At 36.9% G+C, this 21710-nt stretch overlaps 1 protein-coding gene across 2 annotated transcripts in view; it reads left to right on the forward strand.

The window, feature by feature from the left end:
* LOC127866738 (uncharacterized) overlaps positions 1-21708 on the forward strand; it is a 22741-nt gene extending 1033 nt beyond the window's left edge. The window contains exons 2-3 of one of the 2 annotated variants that reach the window (XR_008043087.1): positions 14306-20102; positions 20248-21708. Coding sequence is in view for 1 of the 2 variants with exons in the window: in XM_052407498.1 (XP_052263458.1) it covers positions 14330-18574 (4245 nt within the window). In the remaining variant the exon portion in view is untranslated. Of the gene's footprint in view, positions 1-14305 lie in introns of both variants that reach the window. The other variant, XM_052407498.1, reaches the window with a different exon arrangement.
* Positions 21709-21710: the final 2 nt, after the last annotated feature.

Here is a 21710-nt window from a genome sequence, read left to right on the forward strand (position 1 = left end):
AGATGTGTGAACAACTATCCTTTACCCTTACGCAGCGGGAAATAATGACGTTGTAAAGTCAATTAACAACCACATTAAACAATGCCGCCTTTTCGGTTTCACCGCGAACGTGAGACAATCGATATGATAACAGGACCCCTGTTAATTGATCGATTTTGACACGTAGCGTTGTCTGCCTATTCGGGTAGGCATTGTCATGGAGACGCTGAAGATATACACAGATTCGAGGTGCAGTTAAGATAAGGTACATGTATATATGGATTTTGTAAATTCCGGGACATTTGACAGATTTCCGGGACAGCGGGACAAGCTCTTCATTTCCGGGACTGTCCCGGACAATCCGGGACATATGGCATGTATGCCTTAGGTCAAAGGTCAAGGTCACTGTGACCTCTAAAAAAAAATAATCTGACAAGCTTTCATTTATTCAAAACTGCACACGCAGCCGAACGTGGCACCCGTTATGCGGTGCTCTTGTTATCCTAATATTTAACCCCATAGAAGATAAATTGCTGTTTTTATTTGGAATGTAACCTTAAATCAGAAGTAAAGGTAGTTGTATATACTTTTAAATTTTCGTTAAAAAACTTGTTATAACATAGTTTATTTGGTGTTTGAAACCAATTTTATTCCTTTACTTTTATTTCATTTTAACTAGAAAAATGAATTTATTATCTTCATTTGTGTTGATTCTTTCGGACATTTAGTACTGTTGTTGTGTTGTGACCCGTTGTGTCCTTTAGATATTTTTGTCATCACATGTTATTTCTGAATACAATTGAAGGTAATTTTTTTATAGATGTCAGTGATTTTTAGCTCGGCTGTTTTCGGAGAAAATCTGAGGTATTGTTCAGGGTTGTCATTATTAACCGATTGCTGATCGAATTCATTGTTTAAAATCGCCAGAAAATAGGTTAATTTTCCCGAATCTTTAAAATTGCGATTGGAAGTTTTGATCACGAAAACCGACAAAAAATGACGAGGAATATCCGTAGTATAGTAGAGCGACGCCCGGTCATTCAGTCAGTCCATTAACTCCGAGCTACTGTTTTCAATGAATTTCTCAGGAGTGGCCAATATTAATTTTTCCAGCTGTCAATCAAATTCTTCTTGGTAAGCATGTCAACCAATCAGCGCTCAGGCACCCGAATACACGCCAACCCCACGTGAAACTGTATCAAATAGCTGTACATTTCACAGATTATTACTGACCGTATCTCAACAAATGTAGCACTGTAGAGACTTAAGAGAAACGGTTTCCACATATTAAAATATGCTCTTCGATTTTCTACCAAAATAAAAGATATTAGCGACCTCTGCGCTACGAAGTTGTTATTCAGCATCTAAATATTAAAGTCCACGCTTTCCCCGGGGAAGAATGACGTGATGTTATATATGAAGTTTAATTTTGGCATGATTTTCATTAGTACACGAAAACACGAGAAATGAGTCTCTGTTGCTAGAATTTTCTTAATTTTCCGTGAATAATGAAATCTGTAAATGATTTTGGAGAACACATTTAATTATACGCATTTGAAAATACTTCAATTAAATAATGCATTTTGTTATACAAATGGTCATAACACATAATGTAATAAGTAGGTAAATAACATGTTTTGAGATTGCCAAACTATGCATACATATAGGTCTACATGTGTGAATGACCTGACAAGTTATATCACGATCCGGAATGAAAAGTACTCGGTAAAATTTAAAGAAAGACTCGTTTTTATTCTCAGAAATTAACTTTTACTTTTGCAAGCTTTTCTGAAAGGAGGTACATGTAACAGTTTAGATTGAGTCGTTGATTTGTCGTAAGTACTAAATATAACGATTTCTCAATGCTCTCAAATCGCGTCACGTGATTCACGCATGTTCAATGGAAATTCCCCAATCCCACAATTCAATTTGTATATGCATGTGCGTTAAATGGCGGACGACATTCATTGTCAATATTGGCCGTAATTTGGTTTTGAAAAAAAAGAAATCGTAATAATACTGGATTATCGGGTAATGGATAGAATTGGAACATGCAAAGATCTATCAATGTTATATGTTTTTACATTGAACAGTATACTAAAAATTCGAAAATCTAAAAAAAAAACTATTCTTTTTAGACCTCATTTTTAGCCGGATTTTTTTCAAAAAAATCTCGGCTTATAGATTGATGTTGTCGGGCGGGCGGGGGGGCGGGGGGGGGCGGGCGGGGGGGGCGGGCGGCGTGCTCGAAAATGTTAAAGTTCTTATTTCATGGTATAACTTTGGTATGCTTGGACCTAGAGTCTTCAAACTTGACATGAAGGTTGGCCAGGATTAACAGATGACCACTGGTCATTTCAAGGTCATTCATTTGAAGGTCAAGGTCACTGTGACCTTCAATATAAAAAATGTTAAAGTTGTTATAACTTTGGTATGCTTGGACCTAGAGTCTTGAAACTTGACATGAAGGTTGGCCATAACTAGTTAGTAACCACTGGTCATTTCAAGGTCATTCATTTGAAGGTCAAGGTCACTGTGACCTTGAATGTAAAAATGTTAAAGTTCTCAGGGGACAAAAATATTTCTAAACTGCACTCGTCCTGCAGGACAAGTGCATAAAGATTTTCACTCGTCCTGCAAACACATGCACTTGTCCTTCAAAGTATGTGTGAAATAAAGATTGCTGATATGACTAATACAGTTTCCTATATCACTGCTAAAATGCTGCTTACTCAGTTATTCATGCCAGCTGATCACAAAAGAAATGTTTAGCAGTGAAATAAGTTAGATCTACTTTATTTATGAGGAACACAAAATAACTAAATGAAGACTCGCGTGCTTTCTGTTTCGGACGTTTGAACATCGCTTCCGCCAACTTTAAAGAACACTTGTATGTCAGACATTTTTCAGACGAAATTCAGACTGGTTTCAAACCGTACTTCACGATTAAAAAATTCTTTAAAGATCAATACTAACAGTGAATGCAGTCGGATAGTTCCCTGTCAACATGGACGCGCAAAGTTTATACCAAAAAGCCAATATTTACTCGGGAAACAGTCTCGCATAACAACGCGCTACTGCTGTTTGAAATTTACAATTACAATTTCCGGTTCATTCGCATTCTACTTTTGGAATAGATATGCTTTAAGAAAATGATTTTATTTAATGAAAACGAGTCTTTCTGGTCAGAATATACATATTTTAACATCAGTTTTTTTCACTCGTCCTGTAGGACGAGAGCTTTAGGAAAATTCACTCGTCCTTTCAAGATTTCACTCGTCAATACGAGCGGACGAGTGGTATTTTTGTCCCCTGGTTCTTATTTCATGGTATAACTTTGGTATGCTTGGACCTAGAGTCTTCAAACTTGACATGAAGGTTGGCCAGGATTAACAGATGACCACTGGTCATTTCAAGGTCATTCATTTGAAGGTGAAGGTCACTGTGACCTTCAATATAAAAATGTTAAAGTTGTTATAACTTTGGTATGCTTGGACCTAGAGTCTTGAAACTTGACATGAAGGTTGGCCAGAACTAGTAAGTAACCACTGGACATTTCAAGGTCATTCATTTGAAGGTCAAGGTCACTGTGACCTTGAATGTAAAAATGTTAAAGTTGTTATAACTTTGGTATGCTTGGACCTAGAGTCTTGAAACTTGACATGAAGGTTGGCCAGAACTAGTAAGTAACCACTGGACATTTCAAGGTCATTCATTTGAAGGTCAAGGTCACTGTGACCTTGAATGTAAAAATGTTAAAGTTCTTATTTCATGTTATAACTTTGGTATGCTTGTACCTAGAGTCTTCAAACTTGAAATAAAGATTGGCCAGTACTAGAAGATGACCACTGGTCATTTCAATGTCATTCATTTGAAGGTCAAGGTCACTGTGACCTTAAATGTTAAAATGTTAAAATTGTTATAACTTTGGTATGCTTGGACATAGAGTCTTCAAACTTGACATGAAGGTTTGCAAGCACACTTAGATGACCACTGGTCATTTCAAGGTCATTCATTCTAAGGTCAAGGTCACTGTGACCTTGAATGTAAAAATGTTAAAGTTCTTATAACTTTGGTAGGTAAAAATGTTAAAGTTCTTATTCCATGTTATAACTTTGGTATGCTTGTACCTAGAGTCTTCAAACTTGACATAAAGGTTGGCCAGTACTAGAAGATCACCACTGCTCATTTCAATGTCATTCATTTGAAGGTCAAGGTCACTGTGACCTTCAATGTTAAAATGTTAAAATTGTTATAACTTTGGTATGCTTGGACCTAGAATCTCAAACTTGACGTAAAGGTTTGCAAGCACACTTAGATGACCACTGGTCATTTCAAGGTCATTCATTTGAAGGTCGAGGTCACTGTGACCTTGGATGTAAATATGTTAAAGTTGTTAATACTTTGGTATGCTTAGACCTAGAGTCTTCAAACTTGATATGAAGGTTGGCCAGAACTAGTAGATGACCACTGGTCATTTCAAGGTCAAGGTCACCGTGACCTTGAATGTAAAAATGTTAAAAAATAAAAAAATTGAGATCAAACTTTCCTAATTGTCAATTCAAGTTCATATTTGTGACCTTAAATGTTATTGTTGTTCATGTATATGCATGCATTCAAAACATAACACAAGGTTTGCTCATGCCTTGAAAAGTACTTACATTTCATTTTGACCTTTGAACAATATTTCAGTAATTTAAGTATTGCATTGACAAAAACACGAAAGGTACTTTCCTGTCATTTAAATAAAAAATCCGGCTTCAATGCGGTCATCTCCGACCGCGGAACTCTTGTAACTTTTTATGCTCTGAGAATAGCAGTTTTTTTACCCTAAAATGTCTAGATATCGTTTTCTGTCGGGGGGCTTTGCCCCCCTGATCCCCCTACAAGGGCCTTGACCCTCGGCCGAATCGGTTACTATTCCAAAATAATCCTTTGTTTACAATCATAATGACAACCCTGATTGTCATAGTCTCCTTGCCGTCCGCCGTCCGGGCGTCATGCTAAAACCTTTACATTGCCTCTAAAGTTAAAGTGCTTCCACCTACAACTTTGAATCTAAATATGTACATGCACCTTGATGAGTTCTTCACGCCACACCCATTTTTGGATCACTAGGTCAAAGGTCAAGGTCACTGTGACCTCTAATATAAAACTTTAACTTTGCCTCTAACATCATAGTGCTTCCACCTACAACTTTGAAACTTCATATGTACATGCACCTCGATGAGCTTTACGCGCCACACCAATTTTTGGGTCACTAGGTCAAAGGTCAAGATCACTGTGACCTCTAATATAAAATTTTAACTTTGCCTCTAACATCATAGTGCTTCCACCTACAACTTTGAAACTTCATATGTACATGCACCTTGATGACTTCTACACGCCACACCCATTTTTGGGTCACTAGGTTAAAGCTCAAGGTCACTGTGACCTCTAATATAAAACTTTAACTTTGCCTCTAACATCACAGTGCTTCCACCTACAACTTTGAAACTTCATATGTAGTTGCACCTTGATAAGTTCTACATGCCACACCCAATTTAGGGTCACCAGGTCAAAGGTCAAGGTCACTGTGACCTCTTAAAAAAAATAAAAAAATTCTGACAAGCTTTCGCAGCCGAGCTTTTGCACCCGTTATGCGGTGCTCTTGTTTTACCTGCTAGTCCTGCGTCGTGGACTCACAAAAACCTCTGGGGATGCAAAGTTTCGAATTATGCGAGTCCCAAAAATGCATTGAAATTTCTATAAAAAAAAATATCGTTTAATATTTGGACTCATTCTTCCAATTCAGAGACTCATAGATTTGCAAGTTATCGAGTTCAAGGACTCAAATGAGAAAACTTGTAAAAATATCACTGAGATGTACCTTTTACAATTCTGTATCCTATTTTACAAACATTTGTTACAAGTTATGGGAAAACCCATGGCGGGCGGTTGGGTGGCATCCACAACAATATCAGCTCAATAACTAAAAGTTTAAGTTGGATCATCTTGAAAATTGGTTGTTATGTTTATAAATATAAAATCTCAGCAAAGTTTGATAACCAGCCAGATCATATAAATCACTTCTTAATTATGGCCCTTGAATTAAAAAAAATGCAAAATTTACCATGTCTGCTTTTTAACTCCGGCATTAAATTATCACAAAACTTGGTTGTAATCAGTGTTTTTGTGTGTGTGTGTGTCAAATTTGGAGATGAAATTCACCCCAATTCCTATGATCAAAAAGTGTACATATATGACTCACAAATCTCCCAATTGAAGGTTTCCACATATAAAAGTTAATAAATGGCAACATTTAGTTTCTTTTTCTGTTCAGCTGCTGCTCTATAAGTTGAATCTTAGTAATTTAAATATTGAAAACAATTTTATTCTCAATTTTAAAGTATTAAAGTAACATTACTATTCAAAATCAACGAAAATTTCGTACAATATTTCGTAAAATAAAGCTAAACAATGAAAAATCATTGTTTCTTATGACAATTGCCGAAATTTCAACACCAGATGTGGTCTGGTAAAATAGATGTTTGTGGATACAAAATGCTCGTTTTCATTATGGTTTTTATATGGTACCATTTTAGTGTTTGTGTGTCGTATGAATAGATATATTCGCAGGAAATTAACATGGAATTTATTGTGGCCACAAATAAATAAAAACTAGCATTTTGTATCTACAAAAATCTATGTAATCATACCACATCTACGTCATCTAGCGTTGAAATTTTGGCTATTGCTAAAAGGAACACTGATTGTTTAGGTGTTAACCTTATTTTACGAAATACTTTACTAATTTTCGTTGATTTTGAGCGTTATAGAGGCTTTAAAAAACATTTAATTTTTTGCAATTTGAGTCAAAACTATTTGATTTTTCCCAATTCAAAGGGCCCTCGCCAAGATGGTAGCAAAAAAACTCTGGTAATTTTGGTGGGCATATAGCAGGTGCACTGTTCGTCTGGCATTCCATTTTACAGACTTACCCTAAAGACTTTCATAATATTGACCTGATATTTGGTGTGTAAGTCTAACTACATGACGTACAGATGAATTGGAGTTTCGTTCTGGTCCATTGTTTTTTAGGCCTTGGACTTCTTTATTTCTATAATAACCATTTCCGGAGGTTTTTTACAAAACTCTTTCAGATATTTAGCTAATTTTTATGTCCCCCACCCACTATAGTGGGGGACATATTGTTTTTGCCCTGTCTGTTGGTCTGTACGTTGGTCTGTAGGTCTGTTTGCTCAAATTGTAACATTTGCAATAACTTTTTCAATATTCAAGATAGCAATAGATATTTGGCATGCATGTGTATCTCATGGAGCTGCACATTTTGAGTGGTGTAAGGTCAAGGTCATCCTTCAAGGTCAGAGGTCAAATATATGTGGCCAAAATTGCTCATTTTATGAATACTTCGGCAATATTGAAGATACCAACTTGATATTTGGCATGCAAGTGTATCTCATGGAGTCGCACATTTGAGTGGTGAAAGGTCAAGGTCATCCTTGAAGGTCAAAGGTAATTTTTTTATTTAAATTCCAAGCGGTGCAGAAGGGGACATCGTGTTTCTGACAAACGCATTATTTATTTTTTTTAAACATCATCTAATAAATTACACCCCACATTATACCCCCCTCTCACCCCCACCCCCCTATCCCCCCCTACCCCTTACCCCCCCCCCCCCCCAATTTTTTTTTAAACATCTAATAAATTACCACACCCCACATTATACCCCCCTCTCACTCCAATTATTGAATATGAACAATTACCCCATGATGGCTTACGTTATACTGTCAAGCACTCGAATAGTCGAGCGCGATGTCTTCTGACAGCTCTTGTTATGTGTCCCAGTCTTTACTTGGGGGGCATATTGTTTTTGCACTGTCTGTTGGTTTGTTGGTTTGTTTGCGTCAAACTTTAACATTTGCGATACCTTTTGCAATATTGAAGATAGCAACTTCATATTTGGCATGCAGGTGTATCTCATGGAGCTGCATATTTTAAATGGTGAAAGGTCAAGGTCATCCTTCAAGGTCAAGGGTCAAATATATGGAGGGGGACAAACACATCTTGTTTTGTATGTGAGTCTACCTTCATGGCCTACAGATAAAGTGTGAGTATCGTTTCAGTCCATTGATTTTTGGCAAAGTTATGGGCCTTGGATTTGTCTTATCATAATGGTTTTCTGAGTTGTTTTTTAGCTCTACTGGCTGAAGGCCTTAAGAGCTTATGTCATGGCGAGTCTTTTTTGTGTTATCCTTGGTGTTTGGTGTGCATGTCATGGTTTATTTATTCTCATGTGTTCTACTATTCTGTATTATACATGTTGTTTTAAATGTCCATGTATGTGTATTCCATACCGAAATACATCAATCACTCAATGGCGTGGTTTCCGTCGTCTGTGCGTGTGTTAGACTTTTTCTTGTTCACGCGATAAAGTCCACAGTTCATCCAATTCTTTTCAAACTTGTTCAGTGTCTTTATATTAATGAGGGCTCGATCCCTATTGAAAATGGGTTACATCAGAGTAAAAAGTCCAGAATTATCTCCCCTTGAATTTGAGAAAATTGTGAAATAAGGCTTGTTTACAAAATAAAGTCCACAGTTTTCATCCAATCATTTCCTAACTTGCACAGTGTCTTTATCTGAATGATGAGTCAAACCCTATTGAAAATGAGCAATATCAGAGTTATAAGTCCAGAATTATCTCCCCTTGAATTTGAGAAAAAAATGAAAATCTTTAACATTTTGCCAACTTTGAAGATAGCAACTTCATATTTGGCATGCATGTGTATCTCATGGAGCTGCACATTTTGAGTGGTGAAAGGTCAATGTCATCCTTCAAGGTCAAAGGTAAAAAAAAAATCAAAGCGGCGCAGAAGGGGACATAGTGTTTCCGACAAACACATTTCTTGTTTGTTTACATATAAAGTTCTATCCTTTTGAAACTTCAATGGATGTTTTATATCATCAAAAGCCAGAACCCCATTGAGAGTGAAGAAAATTTGTCCAACTTATTGTTGAAAAGGAGCCATTTGAAGTTTAAATTTTACGTTTCTTCTTGTTAATGCGATAAATTTCCCATTTTGGGTCTGTTTATTTAAAACTTACTCAGATTGTTCATACTATCAAGCAGTCTTGGACGTAACCCACTTGACCGTCGACCGAGTCAAGTGATTTTTGCGTCGGTCGAGTGAAAATTCCAAGCCGGTAGCCCGGTCGGTCGAGTGCATTTTTTGTGTCCGAACTCAGTAACATGTCCGAAATAGATTCATATAGATGTTATTCAAAACTGCATTTGTTATTTCCCTTGAGCAATCATTGGTTAGACGCTTATCGAACAGCGTTGTAAGTCAATCTCGCGAGCCGCTATAACTATTATTATTGGAGAACTCGCGGTGATAGATTTGTTTTAATGTCTTTTCTGCGATATTTTGAGGGCGCAACGCACAAACATCAACTGTACAATGGCAATGAAGGTTGCAACAAAAATTATGAACAGTCAATGAAACCAAAATGCCAACTGTTACGGAAAAATAATAGGTCATGGCTTCGTTTTGTATCGGGGACTTTTATTCTGAGCCAGCGTTTCTGACTGGCTGGTAAGTGCATTTCATATGTAATGTAAAAAAACAACATGCCATTAAATATCATGCTCTAACTTACAAGTATAGTTTTTAACAGATAAAGTTAATCTGTCAAGAAACAAATCCTGACATTAAATTCAAATGTGTTATCATTCTGCATTTTAGATGCTGGTACAATCCGCGACAAAACAGATGTGGCTTAGGCAATGGAACTACTGCTACAAATGTCGTTTTTGATTAAGAAGACTCAACAGTTAGGGCAAAACGGTTATCTTCTTGTTCTACTTCTTATGCACAGGCTAGTTTGACATCGCATTTACTTTTTTCAGATATTTGAGTGGAAAATTTATTTCATGTTATAACATTGTTTTTGTTTTCAGGCAGCCTTTAAGAGCATACCTGACATGTCAGACCTGGATGTCAGTGACTCAGACAATGATCATGATGGAATGGAGATGTCTGGAGACCTTGTGTTAAATTTTTTGTCAGACATTAACTGTGAATAAAACAGAATCAAGTGTTTATTTGTTTAATCTTTATTGTTCTATGCTTGTTCAATACAAACATAGTTACAAATGTAAGAGAATTATAACTTTTATTTCGGGCTAGTTGAAATTGATATGGGCTAGTGAAATTTCCAAGCTGGTAGCCGACTGGGCTAGTGCCTAAAAAAAATTAATTCCAAGACTGCTATCAAGGGCTTGAGCCCTATTGATTCCAGCCAGTAGAGCGATTCAGGCCCTCATGGGCCTCTTGTTTCGAAAAGCTTTCAGATATTTTGCTGATTTAAAATTGATTTTTGGTATGTGCATCAACCTACATGGTTAACAGATAAATTGTGAGCTTCGTTCTGCTCCATTGATTTTTTTGCGAAGTTATTTGCCTTTGACTTTGAAAATTCATCTATAACCGTTTTCCGGAGGGTATTTTTATGAAACGCTTTCAGGTGTTTTAATGATTTTTTGTATGTGAGTCTACCTACATAACTTTCAGATAATGTGTGAGTTTTGTTCCGGTCCATTGATTTTTGGCGAAGTTATGGGCCTTGGACTTTGAAATTTTCTCTATAATGACTGTTTTTTTTAGGTTTTTAACAAAATTCTGTCTGATATTTAGCTGATTTCTGGCATGCAAGTCTGCCTAAATGATTTAGGGATGAGGTGTGAATTTCTTTCCAGTCCATTGATTTTTGAGGAAGTTATGGGCCTTTTTTAACAGTTTTCTGGATTTTTTTTTTAAGAAACGCTTTCAGATATTAAGTTAATTTTTGTTTTGTGAGTCTACCTACATGACTTACTGATGAAGTGTGAGTTTTTTTCCTGTGAATTGATTTTTGGGGAAGTTATGGGCCTTGGACTTTAGCAATATGCTCAGATATTTTGCTGATGTTTGGTATGTGAGTATGCCTGCATGACTTAAAGTGTGAGTTTTGTTCTGGTCAATTGATTTTGATTTTTGGTGAAGTTATGGACATAGGACAGGGTTTTGTTTCCACTTTTTGGGAAGATAGCCCATGGCTTTGGAATTGGGAATTTTATCGGCATTTTCATGAAATTGGGAAAATAAATTCATTAGCCTTTTTTTCCACACGAAAAGTCCACTGATTAGGGAGATACTAAATTTGATATAACTCTTTACAATCATTCAAATTAAAAGAAAAAAATCATATAATACTTTGTTAGATGTAATTGAATTACAATGAGATAAAATACACATAAGACTTCTTTCTATAAAAAAAAAAAAAAAAAAAGAAAAAATGTTTTTGTTTTTTTTTTGTTTTTTTTGGAAATTGGGAATTTTTTGCCAAATTTTGGGAAAAAAGTATACTTTTTGGGATAGGGAACATAGCCGAATTTCGGCTATAAAATCGGGCAAAAAAAAACCCTGTAGGACTTTGAGATTTTCTCTGTAATGACTGTTTTCCAGAGTTTTATCTTCAAAACCCTTTCAGATTTTCAGCTGAGTGTGTGATTCTACCTATATGACTTACAGATGAAGTGTGAGTTTTGTTCCAGACCATTGATTTCAGGCAAAGTTATGGGCAATTTTCGCTTTAAAAACCCCCATTTCCTGAGGTCTTTTACAAAATGCTTCAATACTTTAGCTGTTTTTTGGCGAGTCTTACTCTATCTATATGACTTACAGATGAAGTGTGAGTTTTGTTCTGGTCCATTGATTTTTGGCGAGGTTATGAGCTTTGGACTTACATTTTTAGCTCAGCTGTTTTCGGAGAAAACCCGAGCTATTGTCATAGCCAGCTTGTCGTCCGCCATCTGCTGTCCGCCGTAGGCGTCGTGCTAAAACCTTAACATTGGCCATAACTTTTTATGTCCCCCACCACTATAGTGGGGGACATATTGTTTTTGCCCTGTCTGTTGGTTGGTTGGTTGGTCTGTTGGTTGGTTTGCGCCAACTTTAACATTTGAAATAACTTTTGCAATATTGAAGATAGCAACTTGATATTTGGCATGCATATGTATCTCATGGAGCTGCACATTTTTAGTGGTGAAAGGTCAAGGTCATCCTTCAAGGTCAAAGGTCAAATATATAGCTTCAAAGCAGCGCAAAAGCGGACATAGTGTTTCTGACAAACACATATCTTGTTAAATATTGAATATAGCAACTTGATATTTGGCATGCATGTATATCTCATGGAGCTGCACATTTTGAGTGGTAAAATTGCAAGGTGAACATCATCCTTCAAGGTCTAGGATCGAAAAAACACAGTCAAGGGAAATAATAAATTTTAAATGGCCATAGTTATCTGACTAGCCCACGTATATATTTTTAAGCCCCCCTTCGAAGAAGAGGGGGTATATTGCTTTGCACATGTCGGTCGGACCGTCCACCAGGTGGTTTCCGGATGATAACTCAAGAACGCTTGGGGCTAGGATCATGAAACTTCATAGGTACATTGATCATGACTTGCAGATGACCCCTATTGATTTTGAGGTCACTAGGTCAAAGGTCAAGGTCACGGTGACCCGAAATAGTAAAATGGTTTCCGGATGATAACTCAAGAACGCTTAGGCCTAGGATCATGAAACTTGATAGGTAGATTGATCATGACTCGCAGTTGACCCCTATTGATTTTAAGGTCACTATGTCAAAGGTCAAGGTCACAGTGACCCAAAATAGTAAAATGGTTTCCGGATGATAACTCAAGAACGCTTATGGCTAGGATCATTAAACTACAACGGAGAGCCCATATGGGGGGGCATGCATGTTTTACAAACAGCCCTTGTTGTTAAATACATCAAAGCGGTGCAGTAGGCGGCATTGTGTTTCTGACAAACACATCAAAGTAAAAAGTCAAGGTCATCCTTCAAAGTCTACGGTACAAAATACAAATTTAAGGGAAGTAATAAGCTTTAAAGGGAGATAATTATTCAATATTGAACATAGCCACTTTATATATTTGGCATGCATGTGTATCTCATGGAGCTGCACATTGTGAGTGGTGAATCTTCAGTCACGGTAGTGGCTTTTAATTATTTGCTACTAAAAATAGAGATTTGTTAGAGACAATTATTTTAAAGGGAAGTAATTTATTTAATTATAAATGTCATATTATATATTTCCTTACCAAGAATTGAAGTTCTTTTCACAGTTACTGAACAGATTTATTATTTTCATTATTTTAACTCAAATGATTGATTTGGCAAAGTTTTTTTTTAAATGATATAATTATCAATTCTTTCATGTTCATTACATACCTGTGAACTTATGTCCATAGATACATGATCAACTCTGGCTATCATCTCTTTGATAAACCAGAGGCCTAGGTTGTCGGTGATGTCTGACTTAAGGTTATTTTTGATTGTCCTCCCCCCCACCCGGTTGGATTTGACAAAATCCAAGTAATAAGCTTTAAAGGAAGATGATTTCTATACCTGCCAAATGATAAATAGAAATTTTATTTCAAAGCAGGGCAGTAGGGGACATTGTGTTTCTGACAAACACATCTCTTGTTGGGTCACTAGGTCAAAGGTCAAGGTCACTGTGACCTCTAAAAATAAATAAATTAATTCTGACAAGCTTTCGCAGCCGAGCGTGGCACCCATTATGCGGTGCTCTTGTTTTAATATTAAACGGTTTTAGATACTTTCTATGTCCTGTAACTTTGTCAAAAGTCAATGGACCGTAACTTTGTCATGATGTTTTCAATTTTGATATAGCTGATATGTGGCTTCAAAGTGCAGTAGGGGGAATTGTGTTTCACAGACGCAGCTCTTGTTTTTTGGGGTTTGCATAGTTTGGACTTTTTCACCCAAGTAATAATGATGTGTACAAAGAGTACTTTCAAAATAGATCCTGCAGTTTTAGGATTCATTAATTCAGGACTTCTTTTAGGATATTTATAATTATTGTTAAATGTTTGAATGGATATATTGTGTTTGTCAAATATTGTGTTAGACAGCTGCGCTACCAAAATCTTTGCACTTATGTTCTTAACGTATTTACCTGAATACATTGAAATTTGTTTGATTCAATGTTAAGTTCAAGACATATAACTGAGAGAAGTTATGTTTCAAGTCCTTATATAAATATTAGGAATAATAATACAAGGAAAGTTAAGGTCAAATACTTACCCCCCCCCCCCCCCCCCCCAAAAAAAAAAATACCCATTTGTAGACCTGTACAATGCAAATAAATTAATGATCTTCCTTAAATTTGCCAATATTTAGATTTGTCAGAACAAGGCATATTGAAAACCCTATAAATAATGGAATTTGTTTCAGGCTGAGGTTGTTACCTTACCAACAATGTCCTTGTCAACAAGATTTGCGCAGATCGTTGCTCCAGATTCTGACAACAGTGATGATGAACAGATTGCCTTGGAGGACAAGCAGCTGCTTGCTAGGCTGCTTGGAAAAAACTCTACCCAGTACTCCAGTACAGCAGGATTTAGTTTTGGGAGAGGGGGAACCAGTATTGTATACAGCACCAGTGATGATGATGACCAAGATGAAGATTTAAATGAAGATTGGCAGAAAGATTTCAAATTAATAATTGAAAAGAAAAAATCTGCTAAAGAGTTTGTAAGTGACAAAGGTGAAGCACAAAAATATGACGACTCGCGCTCTTGTTTGAAATGTGTAAGTAGTCAGTCATCTGAGTATAAAACTGATGAAGCAGAAAGTACACATTTTGGTAAGCCAGTCTCTGTAGAGTTGGATGAAAGTTGTGAGCACGATTCGGATAATCTTTCAGATGTTGATGAATCTGAAGTGACTGGTCCACAAGATAAAATCATTGTTGCTATTTGTGAGATTTCAACTGAATCTAGTGAAACAAAACAAAATGAAACAGTTTGTCAAACTTCAGGAAGTCTAGTCAAGTATGAAACACAGAGTATTGATATGAAATATGAAAGTTATAATACGCAACTTAGTGGATATGTGCAGCAGGATAAGGATCCTGAATGTTCATTGGCAATTAGAGGCAGGGAACCAGAGTATGCAGTCCCATCTATCAAACAAAGCAAGCAAAGCAATACAATTGAAATGTTGAAGAAAAAAGTTCAAACACTGCAAAATGAACTAAAATACCAGCAATCCAGTTCCATTAACATTGAAAAAAATGTGGCCAATAATTGTGTGAATATACCTTGCATAGAACCATGTGAAGAAACTGAAAAAACACAAAAGACGCAGTGGAACAAACATGACCTTGGAACACCATGCCCCAAAACTGTAAAAAACAAAGTTTCGTATTCAACTCAAAATATTCTTAATACCAAAATCTGTAGAAAACTTACAAAGCAAAGAGAGGAAAAGAAAAAGAAGCAGTATGTTATAGTGCCTGCATCAAGCTGCCCTTTAGATGAGTTATTACCAATAAAAAAGGACACTGAAAATAAAGAAATTGCAACTGTTGCAAATGAAAGAGTTGCAGGTATATTCAACAAAGCACCAACAAAAGCCTCTGACCAGGAAGGCCAACAATTTTACCATCAAAATGTTTTTCCCTACGCCTCCATGCAATCTCCAACTTTTCATGGATCTCTTTACCCACCACATGCAGGTTATGGATATCAAAATATTCATCAGCCAGTTCACTACGAACAGCATTGTAATCCCATATTACCAGTAATTGGCAGTTTTCAAGCTTCGTCATTATCACAGTACAATAGTCAAGTGTTGGAAACTGTCAGTGCTTGCAGAAATGTTCCATCATTGCTGCAAACAGTACCTGAAAATAAAAACTGGCAATATCAAGCGCCCTGTTCAAATCCAATAAATTCTGCTGATAGTTACTTCAAGTCACCTGGAACATGTATTCCTCAAGAACAGTTTGATTTGATTCTCTCTGCTGGTAAAGCCACCTCTGTTTATCCCCAGCAGTACATCTGGGATTCCAGTGTTAATGACAATGTACGGCCTGCTTCACCAGGATTTTATCAAGAACATGTCAATCTGAATCCATCCATGGATCAATCCTCTGAGCAATCAGAAAATGGTTGTGAAAAGCTTTTTGAGCTTCTCATTCAGCAATGCTCGGCACTTATAAAGACTGATGAAGATAGGGCTAAAATTAACACAATGTTAGGGGAGTTAAAAAAGCAGGGTGGAGATAGTCTAACAGGTGTAGGTTTAAAGCAGCGTTTTGATAATTTAACAGGAATGGGTTTTACTCCAACAATTTCAGATGATGGTATTGCTGCTAATGATGACTTAGAGACAGCAATAAATAATGCACCAAGTCCTGTTCCAAGTCCCACTAGGACATTACATGAAGTTTTTGAAGGACGAACACTGCTAAAAGGCGGTGTAGAACCACGTCATATTCCCAAAACAACAGTAAAGAAAGATGGTAAGCACAAACCAACAGACCCAAGAAGTTTTTCTGCCAAGACAAAAGATATCAAACTCAAACTGCCCAAGTTCATGGAGACTGTTTGGGGTAAAAAGATTGTTGAGAAGGTAGAACAGGAATTGAGCAGTAAGAAAGGCCATGGAGATAAAAGGTCATTAGTAAAAACTAATTTAGTGAACACAAACAAAGACACTACAGAAGTTTCAAAATATGCTACATCTTCTCCTGCATGTCTTGAACAAAGTGTTACTATTGTAGACAAAAATTTGATGGATAAAAAATCCGTTGCTCTTGAATTTTGTGATATAGATAGTGGTGGAAGTTTTTCAAAGGAGGAGAGAAACGCGCCTTCAAGCCTTGTAGACCATGATGATACTAAAACTTCAATTAACGCCATTTCTGTGCTTATTACCAACTCAGTAGAAAAGTCGGTGAGAAATCAAAATACTCGCAATCCTGTATTGCAGAACATTATCAATAGTTTTGATGGTTTAGGTCTTGATCAAACCCAGTTTGTAGAAAGATCCACATTCTTTGCTAACACATCATTCAGTAAATCATCAGTTGGAATAGTAAAGCCTATTCAGAAAAAGCAAAATGAAAACTCTGATAAGCAACAGATTGATTCCAGCTATGATGCAGTTGATGGAAGTAAATTGGATGAAGTGATTGTTAAGAAAGATGATGTGGATTTAGAAGCTGCAGGGATTGAAAGTCTTGGAAACATGAGATCAAAAGATGCTGATGTGAAAGAAAATGTATCAGAGTTTGAAGGACTCATAAGTGTGACAGATATTTCTGATGGAGAATTAAGTGACACATCGGAATATGAAACACCCTACTCAGGAAAATATGCAACACTAGAATTGAAAACGTCGAAAGAAAGGGCGTTGGTATCCGTCACTGACAGTTTTGATGACCCTGAAAACCAAATACCTCAAAGGGCGTCAAAGATCCAAACTGCCAGTCATCCAAAAAGTAAGGTTTCCAGTAAGCCAGGAAAATTGAAAACACGAAATAGGCATTGGAGCAATCCTTACAGAGATAATATGTCTAAAAATTACAGACCCTACAGATCATCGTCATCAGAAAGCAGCGATAGTCAATGGTCATGGTCTGAAAGGTTTAGTTCATGCAGCTCAAAGAGCACATTTAAAGACAGCATATTATGTAGGCCTAGTGTTAGTAGTAGTTTGCACAGTAACAGTAGAAAAGAAAGAAATACCATACCAGATGAAAGAAAACATCGATCATTGAGTGTAAATAGTAATGAATACCAACAATACAATCATCAGACTACAAAACCAGGAGACAAAGAGAGTGGGACTGCTTCAAAGTGGGTTGCTTTGAAAAATTCAGGGGCACATGCTAGGTCTGATGAAAGTGAACAAAACAATATTCAAAGGCTCTCTATTAGATCTATTTGTGAGGGCAGGGTAAATGATAAACACAGATTAGTAGAACATAGATCTATCTCAAACAGAGAATCATTTTGGAAGAGGAGTGATGCAGAGATTGAGAGACAAAGGCGACACTCATCTAACACACAGACTTCGAATGTTGATAATGCAAGTCGTAAGCGACATAATACTTCAGTGGATGGAAGTTTCAACCGCTCCGAAAAGATTCTGAAAGTTGATCAAGTGGGGAAACAACATCACGATGAATGTGTTGCCCGACATGAAAGATCTGGTTGTGTCAATTACAAAAGAAGCAATATTTCTGGCGATATGGTAGATGCCCGACTGAAATTAGATGCAAAAAGTAAGCTAAATGAGAAAACTTGTATTGTCCCTGCATTTCAAAACAGTCAGAGTCAGCATGCACCTGACACAAAATATAACAGTGTCGGTGTTGTGGACCTGAAAATAGGAAAAACTTTTAAGCGGGGTGAGAACATGAACAATATCATGGTGGTTATCCCTGGAAATGCAGACTTTAAAGACAATGAACATGATAAAATGAAAGCTAAGCTCCATGCAAAAGTTTCAAGAGTCGTTGCTGCTAATTGCTCAGACAGGAAGGTTCAGAACAGCTTTGAACTTGACAGAAAATTTTTGGAAGACTATAACAAAAAACTTGTTGAAAGTTTGAAAGGTGAAATAGCTCTAGATGAAAGAATCCACAGAGCACAAGGTAGAATGACTGCTGTGGAGAACCCATGTTCCAATGAAGTTGTTGGGGGAGACTGAGGTCTTCTGCTTTATGACAATATGCTTCATCTTGCAGATTTGAAAGACAGTGAACAGTTTAGAATTTCAACAATTTTTAAAATAATCTCACATACTTGTGAAACATTTGAACTATGTAAATTGAATTAATAATTGCAAACGTTTTTAATGTATACTATTAGTTGTTTATGGTATATGCTAGTTTAAAATTAAATGTGCTACGTTTTGGAGATTAGAGTCCCTTGTCTGGGTAACCAGAGGAGACTAGGTTTATCCACGTCCGTTTGTGCTTACATTTGGCCAGATTTCTGTTTGTCCGTCCAATTCGGATCCTGTGAAAACTTAAAAAGTGCAAAGTTGTTCATGAAACATTGTGGAAAGAGGGCAATATGAGGAGTTTGCTCGTTATTTCATATTTTCTTTGTCAAACAAAACTTTTGGTTGCTATAGTTATGGAAATGTAAAATATGGATCCAGGGATAACACAAAAAATTCAACCAAAATTGAAATAACTATGGTTAAAGGATTAAATACAAGCTGAAATCTGCGTACTGCCATTACCAGAAATCACTTACGCCTATGAAGATCGCGTTTGTGAACTCACTTTAATCGGGTAGGGGACTGCAGTTTAGACAAAGCTCTTACTACATTTATGTTTTTCCTGTCCCAACCATTTTAAGCTCACCTGATGGCTCAGGTTAGCTTTTGTGACCGGTCTTTGTCCGTCTGTCCGTTAAAATTTGCTCATAAACACTATAGGCCACATTTCTTGTCCCATCTTCATGAAACTTGGTCAGAAGCTTTGTTCCAATGAAATATCGGCCGAGTTCGAAACTGGGTTGTGCCGGGTCAAAAACTAGGTCACTAGGTCAAAAAAAAGAAAAACCTTGTAAACACTGTAGAAGTCACATTTCATGCCCAAATTGGCAGTTTTCCCTATTTGGCTATAGAGAATCCTTGTTAATACTTTAGAAGTCACAATTTTTGCCCAATCATCAATCATGAAAGTTGGTCAAAACATTGGTTTTATTGATATCTGGGACGAGTTTGAAAATGGTCGGGATCAGTGAAAAAAACACTGTAGAAGTCACATTTTTTGCCCAATTTTCATGAAATTTGCTCAGAACATTTGTTTCCTTGATACGAGAGTTGAGTTCAAAAATGGTTCCGGTAAGTTGAATAACATGGCCGCTGGGAGGGGGCCAGTTTTCTTATTTTGCCCCCCCCCCCCCCCCCTTTTGAAGAAGAGGGGGTATATTGTTTTGCTCATGTCGGTCCGTCCGTCGACCAGATGGTTTCCGGATGATAACTCAAGAGGGCTTATGCCAAGGATCATGAAACTTCATAGGTACATTGATAATGACTGGCAGATGACCCCTATTGATTTTCAGGTCAAAGGTCAAGGTCACGATGACCCGGAATAGTAAAATGGTTTCTGGATGATAACTCAAGAACGCTTAGGCCTAGGATCATGAAACTTCATAGATACATTGATCATGACTCTCAGATGACTCCTATTGATTTTCAGGTCACTAGGTCAAAGGTCAAGGTAACAGTGACCCAAAGCAGTAAAGTGGTTTCCAGATGATAACTCAAGAACGCTTATGCCTAGGATCATGAAACTTCATAGGTACATTGATCATGACTCACAGATAACCCCTATTGATTTTCAGGTCACTAGGTCAAAGGGCAAGTTCACGTTGACCCGATATAGTAAAATGGTTTCCGGATGATAACTCAAGAACGCTTAGGCCTAGGATCATGAAACTTCATAGGTACATTGATCATGACTCGCATATTTTCAGGTCACTAGGTCAAGGTCACGATGACCCAAAAACCCAAAATAGTAAAATGGTTTCCAGATGATAACTCAAGAACGCTTATGCCTAGGATCATGAAACTTCATAGGTACATTGATCATGACTCGAAGATGACCCCTATTGATTTTCAGGTTACTAGGTCAAAGGTGAAGGTCACAGTGGCCTGAAATAGTAAAATGGTTTCTGGATGATAACTCAAGAAAGCTTAGGCCTAGGATCATGAAACTTCATAGGTACAATGATCATGAGTCGCAGATGACCCCTATTGACTATCAGGTCACTAGGTCAAAGGTCAAGGTCACAGTGCCAAAAAACATATTCACACAATGGCTGTCAAGGTCACGGTGACTCAACTTAGAAAAATGGTTTGCGGATGATAACTCAAGAGTGCTTACGCCTAGGATCATGAAACTTCATAGGTACATTGATCATGACTCCCAGATGAAATAATGATGAAACTTTACCAGGATGTTCGTCTGGACAATATCTAGGTCAAGTTTGACATTTGGTAAAGATTGAATGAACCGACTCCTCACAGGTGAGCGAACTATAGGGCCATCTTGGCCCTCTTGTTTATACTGTTTTAATTGGTGCTGTTATTATAATGTTGATAATTGCATCGTCATCTTTGAAATTTCTAGTCAGTTCAACTACGACGTCCAGATGTGTCATTGAACATAATACAAGGTTCATATATCTGCGGTCAAAACAGGTCACACCCAGTGGGTCAAATAGTTTATACAAAATAGCTTATGCAATCTTTTGTTCAGAAAAAGAACATGGCACAAATGTTAATTATTTGGTATGTAACTATGTATTGTAGTTCTCAAAAATTTGTGTTTTAATAATGAGAATCAAGAGAGAAGATATACCTTGTCATTTTAAAATGGGTCTTGTGTCAGCCTGTAAAACCTGCTATAAAGTTACACAAGATTTAGTGGTTTCGTTAGCAGACATGGTGGCTCCTGACCAGTCTGGATTGGAGATACCCTTGACGCACATGGCATAAAACCCATGAAGTGGATCATATGATGTGAGAGACTATTGATTAACCCTTTACCACTTAGATACATATTTGTAATCCCTTAGAAAGTTAAATTTAATAAGTTTTAAAGGCTTCATTTCCAACCCTTACTGATAAGCAGCTAACAGCATAAAACCTGAACAGACCGAGAGTTACTTGCTGGCTGTTTTGGTTTAATGCTGTTTGCCATTTTCGCTTTGCTTGGGAGTGGGAAGGGTTAATATTGTTATGTTTGTAATTCATTATAGTTTTATTAGTTTTATTAATTTTTGTTTTCATTACACAGTTCAGAATAAAGAAGTAACAGGTTACA

The sequence above is a fragment of the Dreissena polymorpha genome, chromosome 2 (assembly GCF_020536995.1).
Source record: "Dreissena polymorpha isolate Duluth1 chromosome 2, UMN_Dpol_1.0, whole genome shotgun sequence".
Lineage (NCBI taxonomy): Eukaryota > Metazoa > Mollusca > Bivalvia > Myida > Dreissenidae > Dreissena > Dreissena polymorpha.